The 19,676-nt window shown below is 41.9% G+C and overlaps 1 protein-coding gene across 2 annotated transcripts in view; it reads left to right on the top strand.

Annotated features, from left to right (window-relative positions):
* The window catches only part of PCYT1A (phosphate cytidylyltransferase 1A, choline), a 103,875-nt gene that overhangs the window by 1,355 nt on the left and 82,844 nt on the right, over positions 1-19,676 (top strand). For both annotated transcript variants that reach the window (XM_075556265.1, XM_075556262.1), the window contains exons 2-3: positions 4,088-4,221; positions 15,262-15,331. In XM_075556265.1, the coding sequence (XP_075412380.1) occupies positions 4,088-4,221; positions 15,262-15,331 (204 nt within the window). The remainder of the gene's footprint in view (positions 1-4,087; positions 4,222-15,261; positions 15,332-19,676) is intronic.

A 19,676-nucleotide genomic window follows, 5' to 3' on the forward strand; every position in this document is an offset into this window, starting at 1 on the left:
AGAAGTTTCTGGCAACTTTTTTGGAAACCCCAAGGGATGATCTTGAAGACTACAGGATACCAAAGGCGGGGTATAAAGACGTTTTAAGAAAACCAAACACTGCATGGATGAGAGAAAGTCCCGGAAAGTTACACCAAAGCATTCTTTTCCATCACAGCAAGGCCCTTGGTTTTTCTTCCAGGATAGCTAGAGTTGGCCTAGGGAAAATTCACTGGAAAGCCTTAACCATTCTGACAGCCCTACTGGGCCCTCAGACTTCTTTGCCTTCCCTAAACTAGAGACTGCTTAAGAGGAACATTTGAGTGCCTGAGAATGACAAAACTGCCATTTTGATGTGGCACACATTACAGAGCGCAGAATTCTGGTGAAGTGCAGAGACCTAGAGGGAGTGTATTTCAAAACCATAGCATCACACTTAGTTTAATACGGGTTTCTTTTTTTAAAAAATAAAGGTTTCTATGATTTTGTAGCAATGCTTGGAGACTTATCCTGGATGTCAACAAAAGAGAATGTTCTGATGCTTTTGTTGGGGAGCTGCTGTCGTATTAGTTGCCTCTCCATTGGGAGTTAGCTGAAACCAAGACTGGATCCTGTGTGGAAGAGACTTTTGTCTGCAATGTAGACTGTCTTCAAAAGAGTCACTTGTGTACACTTTGATATTCAGAAATGACCAGGGAGTCTTCCACTCCCCGAATGAGTCAATTTGCAGATAACTCACAAATTCTTAAGCTAAATGGCATTTTAATCTTCCTCCAACCTTTTACAGACATATGATCATGAAAATACAGAACTCTTTCTGCACATAATATCAAATTTTTGAATAGTTAAATCTAATTTTTCCCTTTAGTTTGATTCAAAAAAGTTGTGAGGGGATGTTATTGGTATCAATCAATTGTAAATGTTGAGGTGACAAATCTTGAGTTATATATGAATATTTACAATGCTTTTTACAAGAGTAACAAGGGACACTAGGACTACCAACTAGTAAACCACATTACAAGCTCAAAAGTTAAAGACATCTGGTAGCTTGGTGCCTGATAGACATACCAACTGACATCAGCTAATCGCCCAGAAAAGGAATCTGGTTCTAGTGTCCTATGATCAGTACAGTGAATGTGCTAGTGGTATCAGTAGAGCGGTGAAATCAGAGGTGACTGTTTTATTTTAGGGACCACTGATGGTGCAGTGGGTCAAGCATTTCATGCATGAATTGGAACCCTAGTACTGATACTGTTATGATCATAAGCCAGTACTCTCTTATTTTACATTTTTCTCATCTATGCCCTCACCCAGCCTGAGCCAGATGAGATCCAGGGAGAACCTGTTGCTGGTTTGTGTCTGGCCTACATCGAACTCACTGGTGTCTCTGCAGGAGCAAGACGAGGCTGTCCGCTCCCATAAGGATTCACACTCTCAGAAAGCCTAAGGAGCATTTCTCCCCTGTCTTTGAGGGCTGCTTTGAGTTTGAATCAACTCATTGGCAGTTGGTGGTGGGTGGATTTTTCTTTTTGTTTGTCAGTTTTCCTTTCCTCCCACATACATTTATTGTCTTATTCTAGGCATGAGAACACTCTCCAAAAGCTAGCTCCATGCCATCCAGTTCATACCAACTTATACATAGGGTAGAATTGTCCCTCTGAGTTCCCCAGACTGTAACTCTCCACAGGAGTAGAGAGCAGCAGGGGGTTTCAAACTACTGACCTTGTGGATCACAGCCCAACATGTAACCACTATGCCACCAGGGCTCTTTGTCCTCATGGAGCATATTGTATGATGGAAGGACAACCAAAAGGTAAATGCCTAAGTCAACTCTATCATGTAAGTGCCGTTATGGTTAGGGGCTATCTAGTTGACTCCCACTCATAGTGACCGACTCCATACAATAGAGCAAGACACAACCTGGTCCTGCATTATTTTCACAATTGTTATTATATTTGAGCTCACTGTTGCAACCATTTTGTCAGTCCATGTTGTTGAGAGTCTTCTTTTTCATCAACTCTACCCAGCATCCATTGTCCAGTGTCCAACTTTCTCATGCAATTGAAAATACCATAGCTTGGCATTTTGAATGGAATCAACGACTAAGGAAGACCTAAGAAAAATTGACGCATTTAAATTAAGGTGTTGATGAAGACTGTTGAAAATACAGTGGCCTACAAAAAGAACAAGGATTACAGCCTGCAAGATGGATTATAACTCAATCTAAAGGAAAGCAAAGTCCTCACAACTGAACTAGGAGGTGACATCGTGCTAAACAGAAAAGATTGAAGTTGGCTAGTACTGCTTGGATATACAATCAATGTTCATGGAGGCAGCAGAGATAAAATGATGCATTGCTTTAGATATGATGCATTGCATTAGATAAATATGCACAAGACCTTGTTACGAGGTTGAAGGATGTCACTTTGAGGCCTAAGTGCACTTGACCCAAGCCATGGTATTTTCAGTTATTTCAAATGCATGGGGAAGTAGGACATTGGTTGAATGAAGAAGACTGAGGTAGAATGGATACAATTGAATTATGCTACTTGCAAAGAATATCGAAAGTTCCACAGACTGCCAAAAGTGCAAACCAATCTGTCTGGAAAGAAGTGTGGGCCGAGTGCTCCTTAGAAGAGAGGCTGTGAGAATGCATCTCTTGGACATGTGATCAGGAGCGCTCAGCCTGAGAAGGGACATCATGCTTGGTAAAGTAGAGGGGCCGCAAAAGAGAGGAAGATCGTCACCTAGATGGCTTGACACGGGGGCGGCGACACTGAGCTGAAGCCTAAGAGCGGCTGTGAGGAGGGTGCAGGGCCGGCCCATCTTTTGTTCTGTGTGCATAGGGTCGGTCACTCCGCATTGGAACCGCTTCACACCACCGCAGCGGCAGCCAGAAAAACCAACAGATGTGTCTTAGAAGTGCAACCAGAATGCTCCTTAGAAACAAGGCTTCGGGATTTTCTCTCCTGTGCTTTGAGCGTGTGATTAGGAGAGACCAGCCCAGAAAAGGATGTCATTCTTGATAAGTGGAGAGTCAGTGAAAAAGAGGAAGTCCCTCAGGAAGGGTGAGGGGATTGGGGGAGCAAATAATGTATGAGGGAGCATTGATTGTGATTACACATCTCATGTTAAAAGTGATTTAACCATCCAAAGATGTTCTAAAACTGATTGTGGGAATGATTGTCCAACTTTCTCAACATGGTTGAACTATTGTATGATATGTGGATTATGTGCCAATAAAACTGTAAAAAAAGGTATGCGAGGCAGAGCCCTGCCCTCTTCATTTTGTTGTTGGCGTCATCTTCATTTTGAATGAGCAATCTGGCTGCCCTTCCTCCAGGACAGATTTGCTTATTCTTCCCGTAGTGCAGGATCTATTACAGAATCTTCACCAAAACTATCATTCCAAAGCATAAATTCTTCTCTGCTCTTCTTGTTCACTGTCCCACTTTCACATGCGTAGTAGGTGACTTTAGTCAGGTGCACCTTAACACGACACCTTTGTCTTTAACACATGAAAGGGGTCTTTGGCAGCAGCACTGCAAAGGGGAAGATGAAGTGATGGTGGTAGGAGGGTGGTTTGAGGTTTCAGCGAGGTGGTCCCCAGTGAAGGTGACATTGGACTAAAGACTTGAAAGAAGAAATGGATCTAGCCATGAGAGTGGCTTCTTAGCTAACTAAATGGAAAAGGTGGTAGGGTATGTGGTCCCAAGTTCAAGGCAGAGGTCTGGGCTGGAGATAAAAAAAAATAGAATGTGACTTGTTTTCTTGCATTGATATCACTTGTATAATCAAAATTTCATAAAAGGCTTTGATAGTGAAAAACAACACTTTGTTGCCAGAGAGTTGATTCTGACTCCTGGTAACCCTGTGTGGTTCGCAGTGGAGCGTCCATTGGGTTTTCTTGACTGGCATCTTTAGGGAAAGCAAGTTGCCAGGCCTATCTTAATGGTGCCACTGGGTGAGTCTGAATCACCACACTTTAGGCTAAAAGTGAGTGCAGACGTTTGTGCTTGAGAGGGACAGCACACTGGGGAGAGTTGAGGTGGACAGGTGAATTGGGCTTTGGAATGCTAATGAGATGTTCCCAATCTGTGCGACTTAGGTTCAGACCTTCTGTGGTAAAATGCAGCATCCATGACATACTCAAAGACGAACTGACAAATGTGGAGTATATTCCTGAAGAAATGCCTCAGCTCACCAAACATTTGTCTGAGACAATTAAAGACAAATTGAAAGGTAAGTGTCATCATTGGAAATGACTTGTGTCCTTCAAACACTCAGTCTCCTTTGCTGTCTTTACACAGGGACCCAGCCGTGCTTTCTCCGTTAGTTTGAGGACACATGCTTCATCCGTGGCTTGTTGTCTTCATTGTTAGGTGACTTTTACTCCTCTCAGGTTTTTCAGACTGTGAGAAAGAGGAAAGATGTGCACTACAGCATTGTAGGGAACCATTGGCAAAGAAATGCGTGTATCCAAAAAGGGTAGGCGGCATAGGGGCCCCGCAAAGTCTTGGTTGATTTTTCCCATCCAGCTCCCAGGTCCCAGTCGGACATTCCGTGCCCTCACAGTCTGGTGGAATCCTCACTGCTGCCTGGCTGACTTTCTACTGCAAATTCTGTCTTCAGAACTCCTCTGTGCTTGCTCTTCCCCGTTGTTTCTCCTCTCTCTCCCCTGCCTCTTTCTGTGAGTATTAGGCCACCTGAGCCTTTCTTCTTCTATCTTTTCTAAAAGATTACATTTTAGTGGGCAGGGATATTACTGTAAAAGTAATACATGTTCATCATAGTAAACCTAGATAATACAGAAAGTACTCAAAATCCCCCCCCCAGTTATATAAAATTCTTTTACCCCAAATAACCAAAAGCAAAACCCACTGCGATTGAGTCAGTTGTGACTCATAATGTTCTAGACTGTGAATCCTGATAGGACCTGGCAGCTTCATCTTTTTCCCATGGAGCAGCTAGTGGTTTCAAACTGCTGACCTTGATGTTAGCAGCCCAACTTGGAACCACTACATCACCAGGGATCCCATGGAAAAGCAAATACAAAATAGGAAAATCATCCCAACTGCTATCACACAGATCATCACTAATGTCAGGTGAGCATCATCCAAGACCTCTCTTGTACAAGGGAGCTTCAGGGACTTTTTGAACCCCACCAGTATAAAATGAATAAATAATGCTGGCATATGCTGGTAAATTAGTACATTACTGTAACAATGGATGCAGTTGATCTACTTCCCATAGTCATTCGGTGTCTTTCTATTTTTAAACAGAATACTTATGTACCATTTAACCCTTTTTCACCGTGTCATTTCCACTGTTGAGGCCTTCATTTTGGTTTACATCTTCTGAGGAGGTTAAGGACTCATAAATGCTGTATTCCCTGGGTTCGTGCATGTTGGAGAATGTCTGTCTTCTGCCTTTAAATTAGAATACACTTTGGATTAATATACTATTCCCTTCGTTGGTTTTTTGAATTGCATGTCACCGTAACAAAGTCTGGTGTCTTCTGCTTAAAGAATCCCATCCTAACCTTCATGATCATGATTACTCAAGGTGAGAGCGTGGTGCTGAGCAGGTTATGTCTTTCAGCCTGCAGATTGCTTTGTTATCTTCCTCTCAGGGATGCTTTTCTTACCTCTCTCAAGACATTTCCTGTTTCATTTGTTACATTTTCTTTAGGAAATCAAATATTATTATGTTCAGTTATCTTTGCTTTCCATCTCTATTAACTTCTCTTTGTCATTATTTCTTCCTTTTCATTGGCATTTACTTACTCTGACAGTTCATTTTTTTATGTCTGTTTCATTTTGAATTTATTCATTCTGCAATGATAGGGAGAATGCTTGGTTTATTTCCTTGGTCTGTAATCTTTGTTTTCATCTCTTTGCTTTTATTTGAGTTTATGGTTTATAGTAGGATTCTATTTTGATGGCTACTCCAATATAAGTCAGTCCTATTGTACATCAAATGCCTCATTAATTTTTTTTCATTTATTCTTACCTTTTGTTGTAAGTGTCTTTATGGATTTGATGATTATTTGTCTTTGGGGGTTGGAGACCTTATATCTGAGGCTGATAACATCAGCAAATTATGTCCTGCAACATTGTATGCAGTACATATTACTAATGAGATGTGCAGCAACAACCACAAAGGGATGGCCACAAGTGCCTTTTGTTGCAGTAATTCCAATATGCCCCAGGGTCTGCCTGTACTGGAATCAGTGAGGAATCTCTGTCTTCAGAGGTTGTGTCGGGAGGGTGAGCATCATAGAATGCCAATTTAATAGAAGAAAGTATTCTTGCCTTGTGGGTGTACTTGAGTGGAGGCCCAATGTCCTTCTGCTACCTTAATACTAAACCTATAAATATAGGCACATAGATCTCTTTCTCCATCCTCATATATAAATATATTTTCACATGTACATGTCTTTATCTAGACCTCTATAAATGCCCTTTGCCTCCCAGCTCTTTCCTCTATTTCCCTTGACTTTCCTCCTGTCACACCATCATGCTCAGTCCCCTCTGGGATTCAGCAACTCCTCTTGGTTACATTACCCTTGATCATGCCCTACCAGGCCTCCCACACCCACCTCACCACCAATTTGGATAACTTCTTGTTCCCTTGACCCTGGGTTTGTTAACACCACTTCCTTACCCCCCACCTCCCCCTATCCCATGTCCCCCTGGAACTGTCGGTCCCACTGTTTTCTCCTCCAGATGGTTCATCCAGTCTATCTTATTTAGACAGACCTGAGGAGATAATAACATGCACAAAAACAAGACAGAGCAAAACCAAGCAATAATATACAAAACAACAACAAACCACTGACAAAGAACAAAACACAACAAGAAAGAAAAGCTTGTAGTTAGTTCAAGGGTGGTTTGTTGACCTTTAAGAGTGTTTTCCAGTCCAGTCTGTTGGGGCACCATGCCATGGCCATAAAGTCCACCTTCAGCATTCCCTGGGAACCTTGCCACTCCATTCTCATGCTGTTCCGCTGCACTTCCCCAGTGCGGTGCCTCGGTGTGGCAGGACCAGGTCGGTCGCAATTCCTACACTGTGTCTCCCGTGCTGTCCCCCACTGGGCCATGGGTCAGTAAGGGGCCTTGTGTCTCATAGTGGGGTTGGCCATGTGGTCCTCTCTGTGGACTGGCTGCTCTAATTGGGGTCATCATCCTCACGGCCTGGTGGGCTAGGATGTGCTCCACTCTTTCCTAATCCCCCTTCACCTGCTCCCGTGTGCTCCAATCAGATATGTCCCTCTCCCGGAGCTGCAGATTCAATGCTGTCCTTTGAAATATATTCTTCTGTAGAGAGGGGCAGGCATCCACTTAATATTTGGTACTGGGGCCAGCCCCCCAGACCTCTCCTTTGGTTACCTACTCAACGCTGGAATGTTGCATTCACACCTTGGGGCACTGGGTTGAAGTCTTTTCCTGTGGAGATATAAACAATACCCTCCCCTTCGGTGGATTAGTGCCCCATGCACCTGCTACCCATTTCTTCCTTATTTTCATCTTTTTTTTTACTTTCCCCACCTTCTACCCAGTTGTCTACCATGTGCATCTCTGCATTTCATACATGGTCCTCACCCAGGAATGTTTGTATACAGTAGTTTTTTCCCCGTGCCCCTTTTACATTTTTTTTTAAACGCTTACCTCAGCGGACTCATGTTGTACTTGTCCTTTTGTGGCTGGCTGACTTCACTGAGCATGATTTCCTCCATTTCTTCCCATTCACCGATGTGCTTCACACGTTCATCACTGCTTTTTAGCGATGCGCAGTACTCCATTTTATGTATATACTACAGTTTTTTAATTCAATCGTCAGTTGATGGAAATTTGGGTTGCTTCTAACTCCTTGTAGTTGTGACCTGTGCCGCAATGAACATTGGAGCACAGATGTCTGGCCTTGGTTTTTTTCTTGCCTCTTCTGGGTATATGCCCTGTAAGGGGATTGCTGAGTCGTATGGTAACTTGATTTCCATCTGTTTTAGATATCGCCAGATCGATTTCCATAATGGTCGTACCTACTTACAAGTCCACCAGCAGTGGATGAGAGTTCCTGTCTCCCCACAGCCCCTCCAACACTTGTTGCTTTCTGATTTTTTTAATTGGGCTGCCATTAGGGGTGTTAAGTGATACCTCATTGTTGTTTTAATTTGCATTTCTCTTATGGCTAAAGATTGGGAACATTTTCTCATATGCTTGTTGGCCATTCGGATTTCTGCCCCTGTGAAACTTCTGTTCAAGTCCTTTGCCCACCTCTCAAGTGGACAACTAGTTTTTTTTTTTTCTGTTTTAAAGCTAGCAGAGTATTGTAGATTTTAGTAATAAGGCCTTTGTCTGATGTGTCATTGCTAAAGATTTTTTCCCAGTCCCTGGACTCTCTTATTACTCTCTTGGTGAATTCTTTTGATGTACACAGGTGTTTTATCTTCAGTATAACCCATTTGTCAATTTGTGCCTCCTCTGTGTTTGTGTCCCTCCCTATTTCTGATAGCCTATGTATTTCCTGTGCCAAAGTTCTCAAGTTGGTCCCAATTCTCTCATTGATGGCCCTAATAATTTGGGGTTTAACTTCAGGGTCTGTGATCCACCTTGAGTTTATTCTTGTGCATGGAGTGAGATAAGGGTCTTGCTTCATTTTTCTGCAGGTAAATATCCATTTTTTCCAGCACCACTTGTTAAAGAGGGCATCTGATTCCCATTGGATATTTTTGGGGCCCTTATCAAAGATCAGTTGTCTGTATGCTGATGATTTTTATTTCTGGGTTTTCAGTTCTTTTCCATTGGTCTGAGTATCTGTCATTGTACCAATACCATGCGATTTTGACAACTGTGGCTGTGTAGTACATGCTAAAGTCAGGTAAAGCAAGCCCTCCCACTGTGTCCTGCTTCTTGGGGATTTCTCTGCTAATTCTGGGCTTCTTCCCTCTTCATATGAAGTTAGTAATCAGTTTTTTCTATTTCTTTGAAGAAATATGAGGGTAATTATATCAGGATCGCATGAAATTTACATAGTGCTTTTGGAAGAACTGACATTTTTACTATATTGAGTCTTCCAATCCACGAGTATGGGATATTCTTCCATTTGTTGAGGTCGCTCTTGATTTCTTGTAATAGTGTTCTGTAGTTTTCTCCATATAGATCTTTTGTTCTTTTAGTCAGGTATATCGCTAGATATTTCAATTTCTTTTTGACTATTGTGAAGGGTACCACCTTTTTGATCTCCACTTCTGTGGTTTTATCCGATGTATATAACAGTCCGATAGACTAATGTTTGTTGATCTTGTATCCTGCCGCTCTGCCAAACTCCTCTATTGCTTCCAGTACTTCCCTTGTGGAATTTTTGGGATTTTCCATATATAAAATTATATCATCTGCAAATAACGATAGTTTCACCTCTTCCTTCCCCAGACAAATACCTTTTATGTCTCTTTTTTGCCTTATGCTGTTAGCTAAAACCTCCAGCATGATATTAAATAAGAGTGGGGACTAGGGGTATCCTTGTCTGGTCCCCTTTTTCAGTGGGATTATGTTAGTCTTTTCTCCATTGACTACCTCATTGGCTGTTGGTTTTTCATATAAAGCTTGTATTGTCTTGAGGAACTTTCCTTCCATTTCTGTCTTCTCAACTGTCTTAAACAGGAATTGGTGTTGGATGTTGTAGAATGCTTTTTCTGCATGTATTGATATTATGTGGTTCTTGCAGTTTTTCATGTCAATGTGACAAATAATACTAATGGTCTTTCGTATGTTGAACCATCCCTGCATTCCCTGGTATGAATTCCACTTGGTTTTGGTGAATTATTTGATTTATATACTTTTGTATTCTGTTGGCTATTTTGTTAAGGATTTTTGCATCAATGTTCATTAAGGATATTGGTGTGTAGTTCTCGAATCTTGTGGGATCTTTGCCCGGTTTTGGTATCAGAGTTATACTAGCTTCATAGAAGGAGTTTGGGAGTTTGCTGCCTTTTTGTGTAGGATTGGTGTTAGTTCTTCCCTAAATGCTTGGCAGAATTTTCCAGGAAAGCCATATGGTCAAGGGGATTTTTTTGTTGGTCATCCCTTGATAACCTTTTCTATTTCTTCTATTGCTATGGGACTGTTGAGATTCTTGACGTCCACCAAGGATAGTCTAGGGAGTGATTGGTTTTCCAAGAATTTGTCCATGTCTTACAATCCTTCATAGTACGGTGTAACTATCCTTTTGACTTCATTAGGGTCTGTTGTAATGTCCCCTCTTTCATCCCTTATTCTTGCTGTTGAAATTTGTTCTCTCCTTTCTTTGGTTAGGCTTGCCAGTGGTCTATCGATTCTGTTTATCCTTTCAAAGAACCAACTTTTAGTAGTATTAATTTTTTCCATAGTTTTCTTATTTTCCCTTTCCTGAATCTCAGCCCTGATTTTTATAATTCATTTTCTTTTGCTATTAGTAGGATTGTTCTGCTGACTCTGCTCTAGTTGTAAATTTTGTGCCAGCATATCAATCACGGGTCTGTCTTCCTTTCTCAGATGTGCATGTATTGCTATGAAACTTCCTCTGATGACTGCCTTTGCTGTGTCCCATAAGTTTTGGTACATTATTTGCTCATTCTCGTTGGCTTCTAGAAATTTCCTAATTTCATCTCTGATCTGCGCCAGTATGCACTCCTTTTGCAGTAGAGAGTTATTCATCCTCCAATTGTTTGTTCTTGTTTTCTTTGTCTTCCTTTTGTTGATTTCCAGCCTTATGGCACAGTGGTCAGAGAGAGAGGTCTGTATGGTTTCAATGTGCCTAAATTTATGTAGATTTGCCTTATGCCCCAGCAGGTGGTCTATCTTCGAATATGTGCCATGTGAGCTTGAGAAAAATGTGAATTCATTTGTATTTGGATGAAAAGCTCTGTAAATATCTATCAGGTCAAATTGTCTAATTGTGGTGTTTAGATCTCTAGCCTCCTTGGTAATTTTCTTTCCCTGTGATCTGTCTTTCTCAGAGAATGGTGTGTTGACGTCACCCACTATAATTGTTCAGGCTGTGATTTCTTTTTTAATCTTTTGGAGTGTTTGGTTGACATATTCAGCGGGTCTCTTATTCAGGGAATATATGTTTACAATGCTTAGTGGTTCTTTGTCTACCATTCCCTTGAGCATTATATAGTGTCCCTCCTTATCTCTTTTCATGGTTTTCACTTTGAGGTCAGTTTTATCCGAGATTAGGATTGTAACCTCTGCTTTTTTGTATTGCTGTTTGCTTGGTATGACTTTCTCCAGCCTTTGACTCTCAGCTTATTTTTGTCTGTAGCCTTGAGATGTGTCTCCTGTAGGCAGCAGATTGATGCGTTGTGTTTTCTAAGCCAGTCTGCTAGTCTCAGTCTTTTAACGCCTGAGATCAGGCCTTTGATATTCAGGGTAAATATCTCCATCTGCGGACTCTGTGATGTCATCTTATACCCTTTGTGTTGGTAGTTTTCCTACTTTCCTTCCTCATTAGTGTGTTGTGTATGTGTGTGTGTGTGTGTGTGTGTGTGTGCGTGCATGTATCATTCTTGACTTCTTTCCATCCTTAAGCCAATGCTATCTTGGGGTCTATTTTCTCTTTGTTGCCCTCTGGGTGAGGTGCTATGTGGCGGTCTCTAACTTATGCTTGGTGAGTGTTGTTCTTCTGCCCATACTGGGTCCGCAAGGATCTTTCGTAGGCCTGGGTTTCTTCTAACGTATTCTTTGAGTTTTTCCTTGTCTGGGAAGACTCTTACTTCTCCATCCATCTTCATTGATAATTTAGCTGGGTAGAGTCTTTTTAGGTTTGCATTGTTTACCTTCAGTTTTTGGAATATGTTATGCCTCTCTCTCCTCTTCTTCATAGTTTCTGCTGATGGGTCTCAGAATATTCTTATTTGGGAACCTTTATATGTGATTGCTTGTTTTACCTTAGCTGCTCTCATAATTTTCTCCTTTTCCTCAAAGTTGGATAGTTTAACTATTATGTGCCTTGGTGACTTCTTCTTGGGATTCAGTCTAGTTGGTGTTCTTTCAGTCTGCCGAATGGTGGTCTGGTTTTCATTCATTAAGCTGGGGAAGTTTTCCTCCAAGAATTCTCTGAATATTGTTGCAGATGACTTCTTTGTTGTGTCTTCCTCTGGTAAGCCAATAATTCTAATGTTCCTCTTCTTTGCATCAGACATAGCTCTTAGATTTTTTGCAGCTTCTCTGATAATCTTATTAGATTTTAGTTCACATTTCTTAAAGTCTGCTTGGCTGTCCTCCAGTAATTGATGCGGTTCTCTGATTCCTCCAGTTGGTTCTCAAGGTCCGTGTTTCTGCTACTGGTTTTTGTTATCTCCTCACTAAATCCTGTATTTCCCTTTGGTGTATGGCCTTTATCTCCTCTATCATTTCATCCTTTTTCTGTATTGTTTCTCTCATATCCTGTATGACTCCAAGCAGCATTCTGAAAATTTATTTCTGTGGCAGCTCAATGTCTGCTTCTTTTATGTGTGTTGTTATGTTCAGGATATCTTCTGCCATTGCCTTTTGTTTCTCCTTTTTTCCCCTTGAGGTCATTGGGGCTGATGGCTGTTTGCGTTGTGTTGTTTTAAAGGTTCCAGGTGCCATTTTCCTGGGAGTCAAAGAGCACTGCCTCTTTCTGGGAGACTTGTAGGAATGCTTCTTCGATCTGCCTATAGCTAGTTTTACTATGGGATTAACCTACCACTTTATCCTCCTGTGGCTTCCCTATCAGGGGAGTGCCCCCAAAGGCTGGTGGGTTGCCAGCTTTGTTGTTGTGGAGCTTGGGCAGAGGTTCCTGGGGCACCTTGGAATGTTGATGAGTGTTGACCGAGCTGCCTTATGCCTCCAGGTACACAGGCAGGAATTCCCTGGTGAGAAGTTGGGCACAGTAGCCCCTAGAGGGAAAGCAGGGCTTTCTTAGCCTCAGGCTAGCTAAACAGAGTGGAGTTCACCTAGCTGAGTGAAGTGCAGGTGTAAATGCCCTAGGCTAAGGGAAGTGGTTTGGAGGTCAGCAGTGGAGTGTGAGAGAACAGGAAAGAGACAAAGTGGAAGGAAAAATTAAAAAGTAAGACCATTTAGACTGTGGGGGAATATAGGGAAGAGGGGGAAACAAAAGCAACTATGTAGCTGAGTCCCACTCCCCATCCCGGAGCAGCAAGGCTTTAGTCCCTGCCTGGAGGCAGTGGCTAGCCGCAGCTGAGCTGAGAAAAAGCCCTGGGCAGCCCTCAAAGACTGGGGGGAACAGAGAGCAGAGATGTAAAACAGAAGCAACAATGTAGCTGAACCCAGATCCCTGCCTGTGGAGCTGCAAGGGTCCTGTCCCTGCCCTGAGGCAGGCGGGAACAAACTGTGGCTGTATTGAGACCAAGACCCCTTTGGGCTCCAAATGGTCCCCACTCTGGCAGAGACAGTGGGGGGTGGGCCAAGGTCAAGCCGCAGCCAGCTTCCACTGAGGTAATCCAAAAAACCCCAGCTCCTCAAAACCCCATGGGTCTCTGCCTACTTATCTTTATGATGCTCCAACTGCATACCAGCAGTGTTGAATTTCCCTCCTGGGCTGGATTCTGTGGAGTCCCTCTGCTGGTATGTTGCCATCTTCGCTTTATTTATATTATCTTCTAGGTTGAGTTTTTTTGTCTTTTAATAGCATCTTTCTCTTGTTAGCATTTTATTTGTTATTGCTGGTGCATCTTCAGATATTTTGATTCAGCTTCCTTTTATTTTGCTCTGTTTTTCTTCATAACAACTCTGATAAGGTATAGATGATTTCTTGAACTTCTTTTACTATCTAAGATTATTTTATTTCTCCCCCCATAATTGTTGTTTGAGGTGAAGGTATTCAATAGGCTATCTGTGCTTCTAGAGCCTTAGAAACTGGGTGAGAAGAAGATCGACTGAACTGTGTACAGTGTTCTTTAAGAAATTACTTGGACTTAGTCATCTGAGATTTTGCTACCTCCATGAATTACGTAGGCAATTCATTGTCTTCAGATTGTTTGTTTAATTTCCTATATAGCCCTAGAGCCTGTACTTTCCTTTGAGAGTTTCAACTTCACCTATTTTACATGATTTTTAAAAATGGGCTTTTTTGACTCCTTAGAAATGAAGGAGCCCTGGTGGCCTTGTGGGTTGGGTTCAAACCCACCAGCTGCTCCTCAGGAGAGGAGAAAGGTGAGGCTGTCTGGATTTATGGTCCTGGAAACCCTGTATGTGCTCCCTGAGTCAGAACGGACTTAATGGAGATGTAAAGGGATGTAGGCTAGGTAGAGAAGGATGAGCATTCCGTTTTTGGCTCTGCAGATTTGAAGTTATTGACTCTTCAGGATCTAGTTGCATTCACAACATAGTTCTGGGGCAAGCAGCTGGGGCCTGCTGGACCATCCATCCCTTCATTCTCTGAAATCTCTGTTTTCTTTTTTTCTTGGCTCCCTTACAGAGCAGCTTAATGTTCTGAAAGCCTGTACTGTCATGCCTTTGGGTGTACTGCTTCCGTTGATAGGATGAAGAGATAGTGCTAACCTGATAAATTCCCACTTGTCCTTCGGGACTTACCTCATGCACCATATCCTTCAAGGAAGCTTTTTGGGTCAGTCTTTCTCACTACCAAAGAGAAGAGCCATCTCTGTGCTCCTGATGTATTGTGTACATGCCTTTTCTCTGAATTGTTAGTGTATTGCATTTTCATTGTCTTTTTCATACTTGCCTTCCCAACCTCTGTGAGCTCTTCAAAGCAAGAAGACTGTCTTGTTTTTATCTCTGTCTTGAGGGCCTAAGTCAGTACCTAACTTAGAGCAGGACAAAAAGGCAAGAAGCTAAGGTTTATTGAACAACTGTTGAGTATCTGCTAAACTACTCTTTAAGATGCCTTATATATTACTATGTAATGATCTGGTATATTTGTCGTGGGTTTCGAGACTTTCATGGGAAAATCCCATGATCTTTTAGTTCCATTATTCCAGGAACTTTTTGAAGCCCTTTTGTATATATTATTTCATATAATCTAAAAATATCTCCAAGAGGTAGGTTATGATATGCTCATTTAACAGATATGTAGTATTTAAACTGAAAAGTTAAATGAATTGTCTGAGGTGATAGACCTGGTAAATTTGCAGTTAGGACTATCCTCAAACCTGTCTGACTCCCAAGCTTACTGCCATACTCAACAAATGCTTGTGAACTAATTGCTTATGTCTGTGTCTGGGGAAATTTACTGTTAGTATATTATTTCACTGCATAGATACTGCTAGGTAATTTTCTTCATTTTTCCTTCTAGAAATGGGATTTGACCGATACAAAATGGTGGTGCAAGTGGTGGTTGGAGAACAAAGAGGCGAAGGAGTATTGTGAGTAGTTGTTTGTTCCTTCTGTTTTTTAATGTAAGCATCTCATTAGGAGTCGAGGTCTTGGCGGTTCGGCTCGACTATGTCTCTCTGAGAGTGTGATGAGCAGAAGAGCTGGCCGTGCTAAAGGCTCAACAGTCGGGGAGCTCCAGGGGGACTGACTGACCGTGGTGTCCGTAGGCTAATAAGTCTCTTGGGTCCATGTCTGTGCCCTCCCCTAGGCATAGGGTTGTGTATATGTATTTCCTCTCAAGTTCCTTGGGCCCCACTTTGGGTCCTACCACTAGCCTAAGTTACGGTAACTTCTTTCAAGTTTTCTGAGAGCTCTGGATTAGCAAATCCAGTGGCCCTTGCTTAGGCTTCGTTCTTAGCTTTGCCTTCTATTTCTTTGTTTTTGTCTTTGTTGTGGTCCTGATAGCACCATCTAACTTGGGCTTTCCTCTTCCTCCTTCCCTTCCTTCACTGGCTTGTGACCTTGAGCATCCCCAGCTGTGAGCTCTTCAGGGCTCTTGTTCATGTGCTCCATTCCAGGAGCTCATACATGCTCATGCACTCAGTCACTCCTGTGCTTTGAGCCCAGATCTGTTTCCTGCCCTTTCCTGTGCCCAAGTGTTCCCCGCCTTCTGCCCTTTGTAGTCACTGCTCAGACAGTATTTTTCAAGAAAGTACAAGCATATTTGTTGAGTCAATAAAATATACTATGGATCTTTTCACTGAACTTTTCACTGTAGCCTGTTACATGTGAAGAGAGATTTCTAGTGTCTAATCCATTTACTGATAGCTGACACCGATGAATCTGGCATTCTTTGTCCAGAATCACATATCTGGTCAGATTCAGTGCCCCTAACAGAGCTCAGTCTTCTGAAGGCCAGCACAGGACTCATTCTTGTTTGTATAGCTTCCCCTACCATTTGGTCAAAGGCGTTAGGAGAATTTCTCATCACAAAAAAGATTGAGAAATACTCTACTGTTTTGTAACTTGAAAGGCAATATGCTCAAATGGTTTATTTGCCCCTTTTCTCCTTGAACCAGCCTCTCATTTTGATTTCTCTGTCTTCAAGTATTATAAAATTTCTATCCATTCTAGCTTAAAATCTTGGGGCCATCTTGTGTCTAATTTAGCCATTACTCTTTCATTGTATTTGCTGTAAATCTTGATGGCAGGATAATGTAAACCAAACAAACCAAAAAGCCCTCAACCTCACTAACATCAAGTCAATTCTGAGTCATAGCGACCCTGTAGGAGAGGGTAGCCCTGCTCTGGAGGTTTTCTGAGGTTGTCAGTCTTTCCAGGGGTAGAAGCTTTGTCTTCTCACAGTGCAGCTGGTGGTTTTAAACTGCTAGCAGCCCAGTGCACAACCCGACACCCCATCAGGGCTAGGCTTCCTGATGCCACATTCTAGACCAGTCTTCCCGAACTCTTTGTCCCTGAATTCCATAGAATGTCTTATATCAAACCCTGCGCATCTAACCTCCTGAAACCAGTTGAATTTTGTTAAATGTGTTCAGGACAAACACGAGAGCCTGGCATAAGAGCCCTTTGTATCTTCAACTTTTGTGATCTAAAATGCCAAGCATGTGCAAAAATGGAGCGACCGAAGAACCCCCATGTTTTTGTCCTCTAGCTACAGTGTGCTCAGCAGGAACGGATTGCACCATTTACACCCTTCTGGACTCTCATTGGGTTTCGAAGGAAATTCCAGTCATCAGACTCTTTCATCTAGGAATACTATACCACAGTAATGTATTGCTAAAAGATAAGCACTCATTTTTTTATTGTGATTATATATATATTACAACATTTGTAATTGCACATATTTTTGCAAGTGCAGTTCAGTATCATAAATTACATCCACCACTTCATGCAGCTATTGCCTCTTCACTTTCAGATTTTTTTAAACGTTTTATTAGGGGCTCATACAACTCTTATCACAATCCATACATATATCAATTGTGTAAAGCACATCTGTACATTCATTGCCCTCATCATTTTCAAAGCATTTGCTCTCCACTTAAGCCCTTGGCATCAGGTCCTCTTTTTTCCCCCTCCCTCCCCGCTCCTCCCTCCCTCATGAGCCCTTGATAATTTATAAATTATTACTTTGTCATATCTTGTCCTGTCCGACATCTCCCTTCACCCCCTTTTCTGTTGTCTGCCCCCCAGGGAGGAGGTCACATGTAGATCCTTGTAATCAATTCCCTCTTTCCAACCCACTTTCCCTCTACCCTCCCAGTATCGCCACTCACACCCCCCATCCTGAAGGTATCATCTGCCCTGAATTCCCGGTGCCTTCAGCTCCTATCTGCACCAGTGTACATCCTCTGGTCTAGCCAGACTTGCAAGGTAGAATTGGGATCATGATAGTGGGGGTGGGGAGGAAGCATTTGGGAACTAGAGGAAAGCTGTATTCTTCATCGGTGCTTCATCGCACCCTGACTGACTCATCTCCTACCCTAGACCCCTCTGTGAGGGGATCTTCAGTGGCCGGCAAATGGGCTTTGGGTCTCCACTCTGCTCTTTCCCCCTCATTCACTATGGTAAGATTTTTTTGTTCTGATGATGCCTTATACCAAATCCCTTTGACACCTCGTGATTGCACAGGCTGGTGTGCTTCTTCTATGTGGGCTTCGTTGTTCAGAGCTAGATGGCCGCTTGTTTACCTTCAAGCCTTTAAGACCCCAGATGCTATATCTTTTGATAACCAGGCACCATCAGCTTTCTTCACCACATTTGCTTATGCACCCATTTGTCCTCAGTGATCCTATCGTGGAGGTGTGCACCCAATGATATGATTTTTTGTTCTTTGATGCCTGATAACTGATCCATTTGGCACCTCGTGATCACACAGGCTGGTGTGTTCTTCCATGTGGGTTTTGTTGCTTCTCAGCTAGATGGCCGCTTGTTTACTCTAAAGCTTTTAAGACCCCAGACGCTATATCTTTTGATATCTGGGCACCATTAGCTTTCACATTTGCTTATTCACCCACTTTGTCTTCAGCGGTTCTGTTGGGAAAGTGAGCGTCATAGAATGCCAATTTAATAGAAGAAAGTATTCTTGCATTGAGGGAGTACTTGAGTGGAGGTCCAATGTCCTCTGCCACCTTAATATTAAACCTATAAATATAGGCACATAGAGCTATTTCCCCTTCCTCATATATATATTTGCATATGTACATGTCTTTGTCTAGACCTCTATAAATGCCCTTTGCCTCCCAGCTTTTTCCTCTATTTCCCTTGACTTTCCTCCTGTCCCACTATCATGCTCAGTCCCCACCTGAGTTTCATCAATTCCTCTTGCTACATTACCCTTGATCATGCCCTCCCAGGCTTCCCACACCCACCTCACCACCAATTTGGATCACTTGTTGTTCCCTAGTCCCTGGGTTTGTTAACACCACTTCCTTACTCCCCACCTCCCCCTATTCCATTTCCCCTCTGGAACTATCAGTCCCGTTGTTTTTCCTCCATATTATCCATTCAGCCTGTCTTATTTATACAGACCTGCGGACACTTGCAGATTTTTATATGGATTCTTTAAACATTATAAAATACCATATCTCGTCTAAAACATTATCAGCATGTAATGTCATAAAACATCCAATTAGTGCTCAGATCAACCCCAGTTGTCTCATATTTATGTGTGTACACATTTTTACAATTTATATATTAAAATTAGTATCCCATGTGCACATATTACATTTGACTGGTAGGTCTCCTAAATTTCTTTTTGCCTATTGTTTCCCATTCTCTTTTATAGCTCTTCTCCTCTTTTTAAAAATATTGCACCAACTCTAAATTATTCTGTTCTGGTGTGTGCTCACTTCTTTTAAAGCTAATTAAATTGGGAAATGTTTGGTAAATGGGGCCAGATTTTAATTTTTCTGTATATTTGGTACTTGCTAAATAAATATTTATTTGATCAAATAAGTAGTTAATTTCATTTCATATTGTTGCTGTTGCTATACTTGGAAGTAGGTAGAACATTCTTGATTAAGAAATGTGACCTATTAATGCTGAATAGAACTCTTCTATGTAAAATTGAAAGAAAAAAATACCTTAAAAATACGTATATCTTTCTCGGCAGTCAAAACCAAGGTTTTTTTTTTTTAATCATTTTATTGGGGGCAAAGCCAAGCTTTTTAAACTAGTTTTATGACTTCGACAAATAAATGTATCTGCTCTCTATTTATTAATGAGCTTAATAATAATACCTCATAGGATTATGAGTTAATCCCTTTAAGTGTAAATCACTTGGACCCATGGTTGGTGCCAAGGATGTGCTCAATCATTGTTAACAATGTTGATTCATATACTTACATATAATAAACAATATCAGACCTTGGTCAT

The sequence above is a fragment of the Tenrec ecaudatus genome, chromosome 8 (genome assembly GCF_050624435.1).
Source record: "Tenrec ecaudatus isolate mTenEca1 chromosome 8, mTenEca1.hap1, whole genome shotgun sequence".
Classification (NCBI taxonomy): Eukaryota; Metazoa; Chordata; class Mammalia; order Afrosoricida; family Tenrecidae; genus Tenrec; species Tenrec ecaudatus.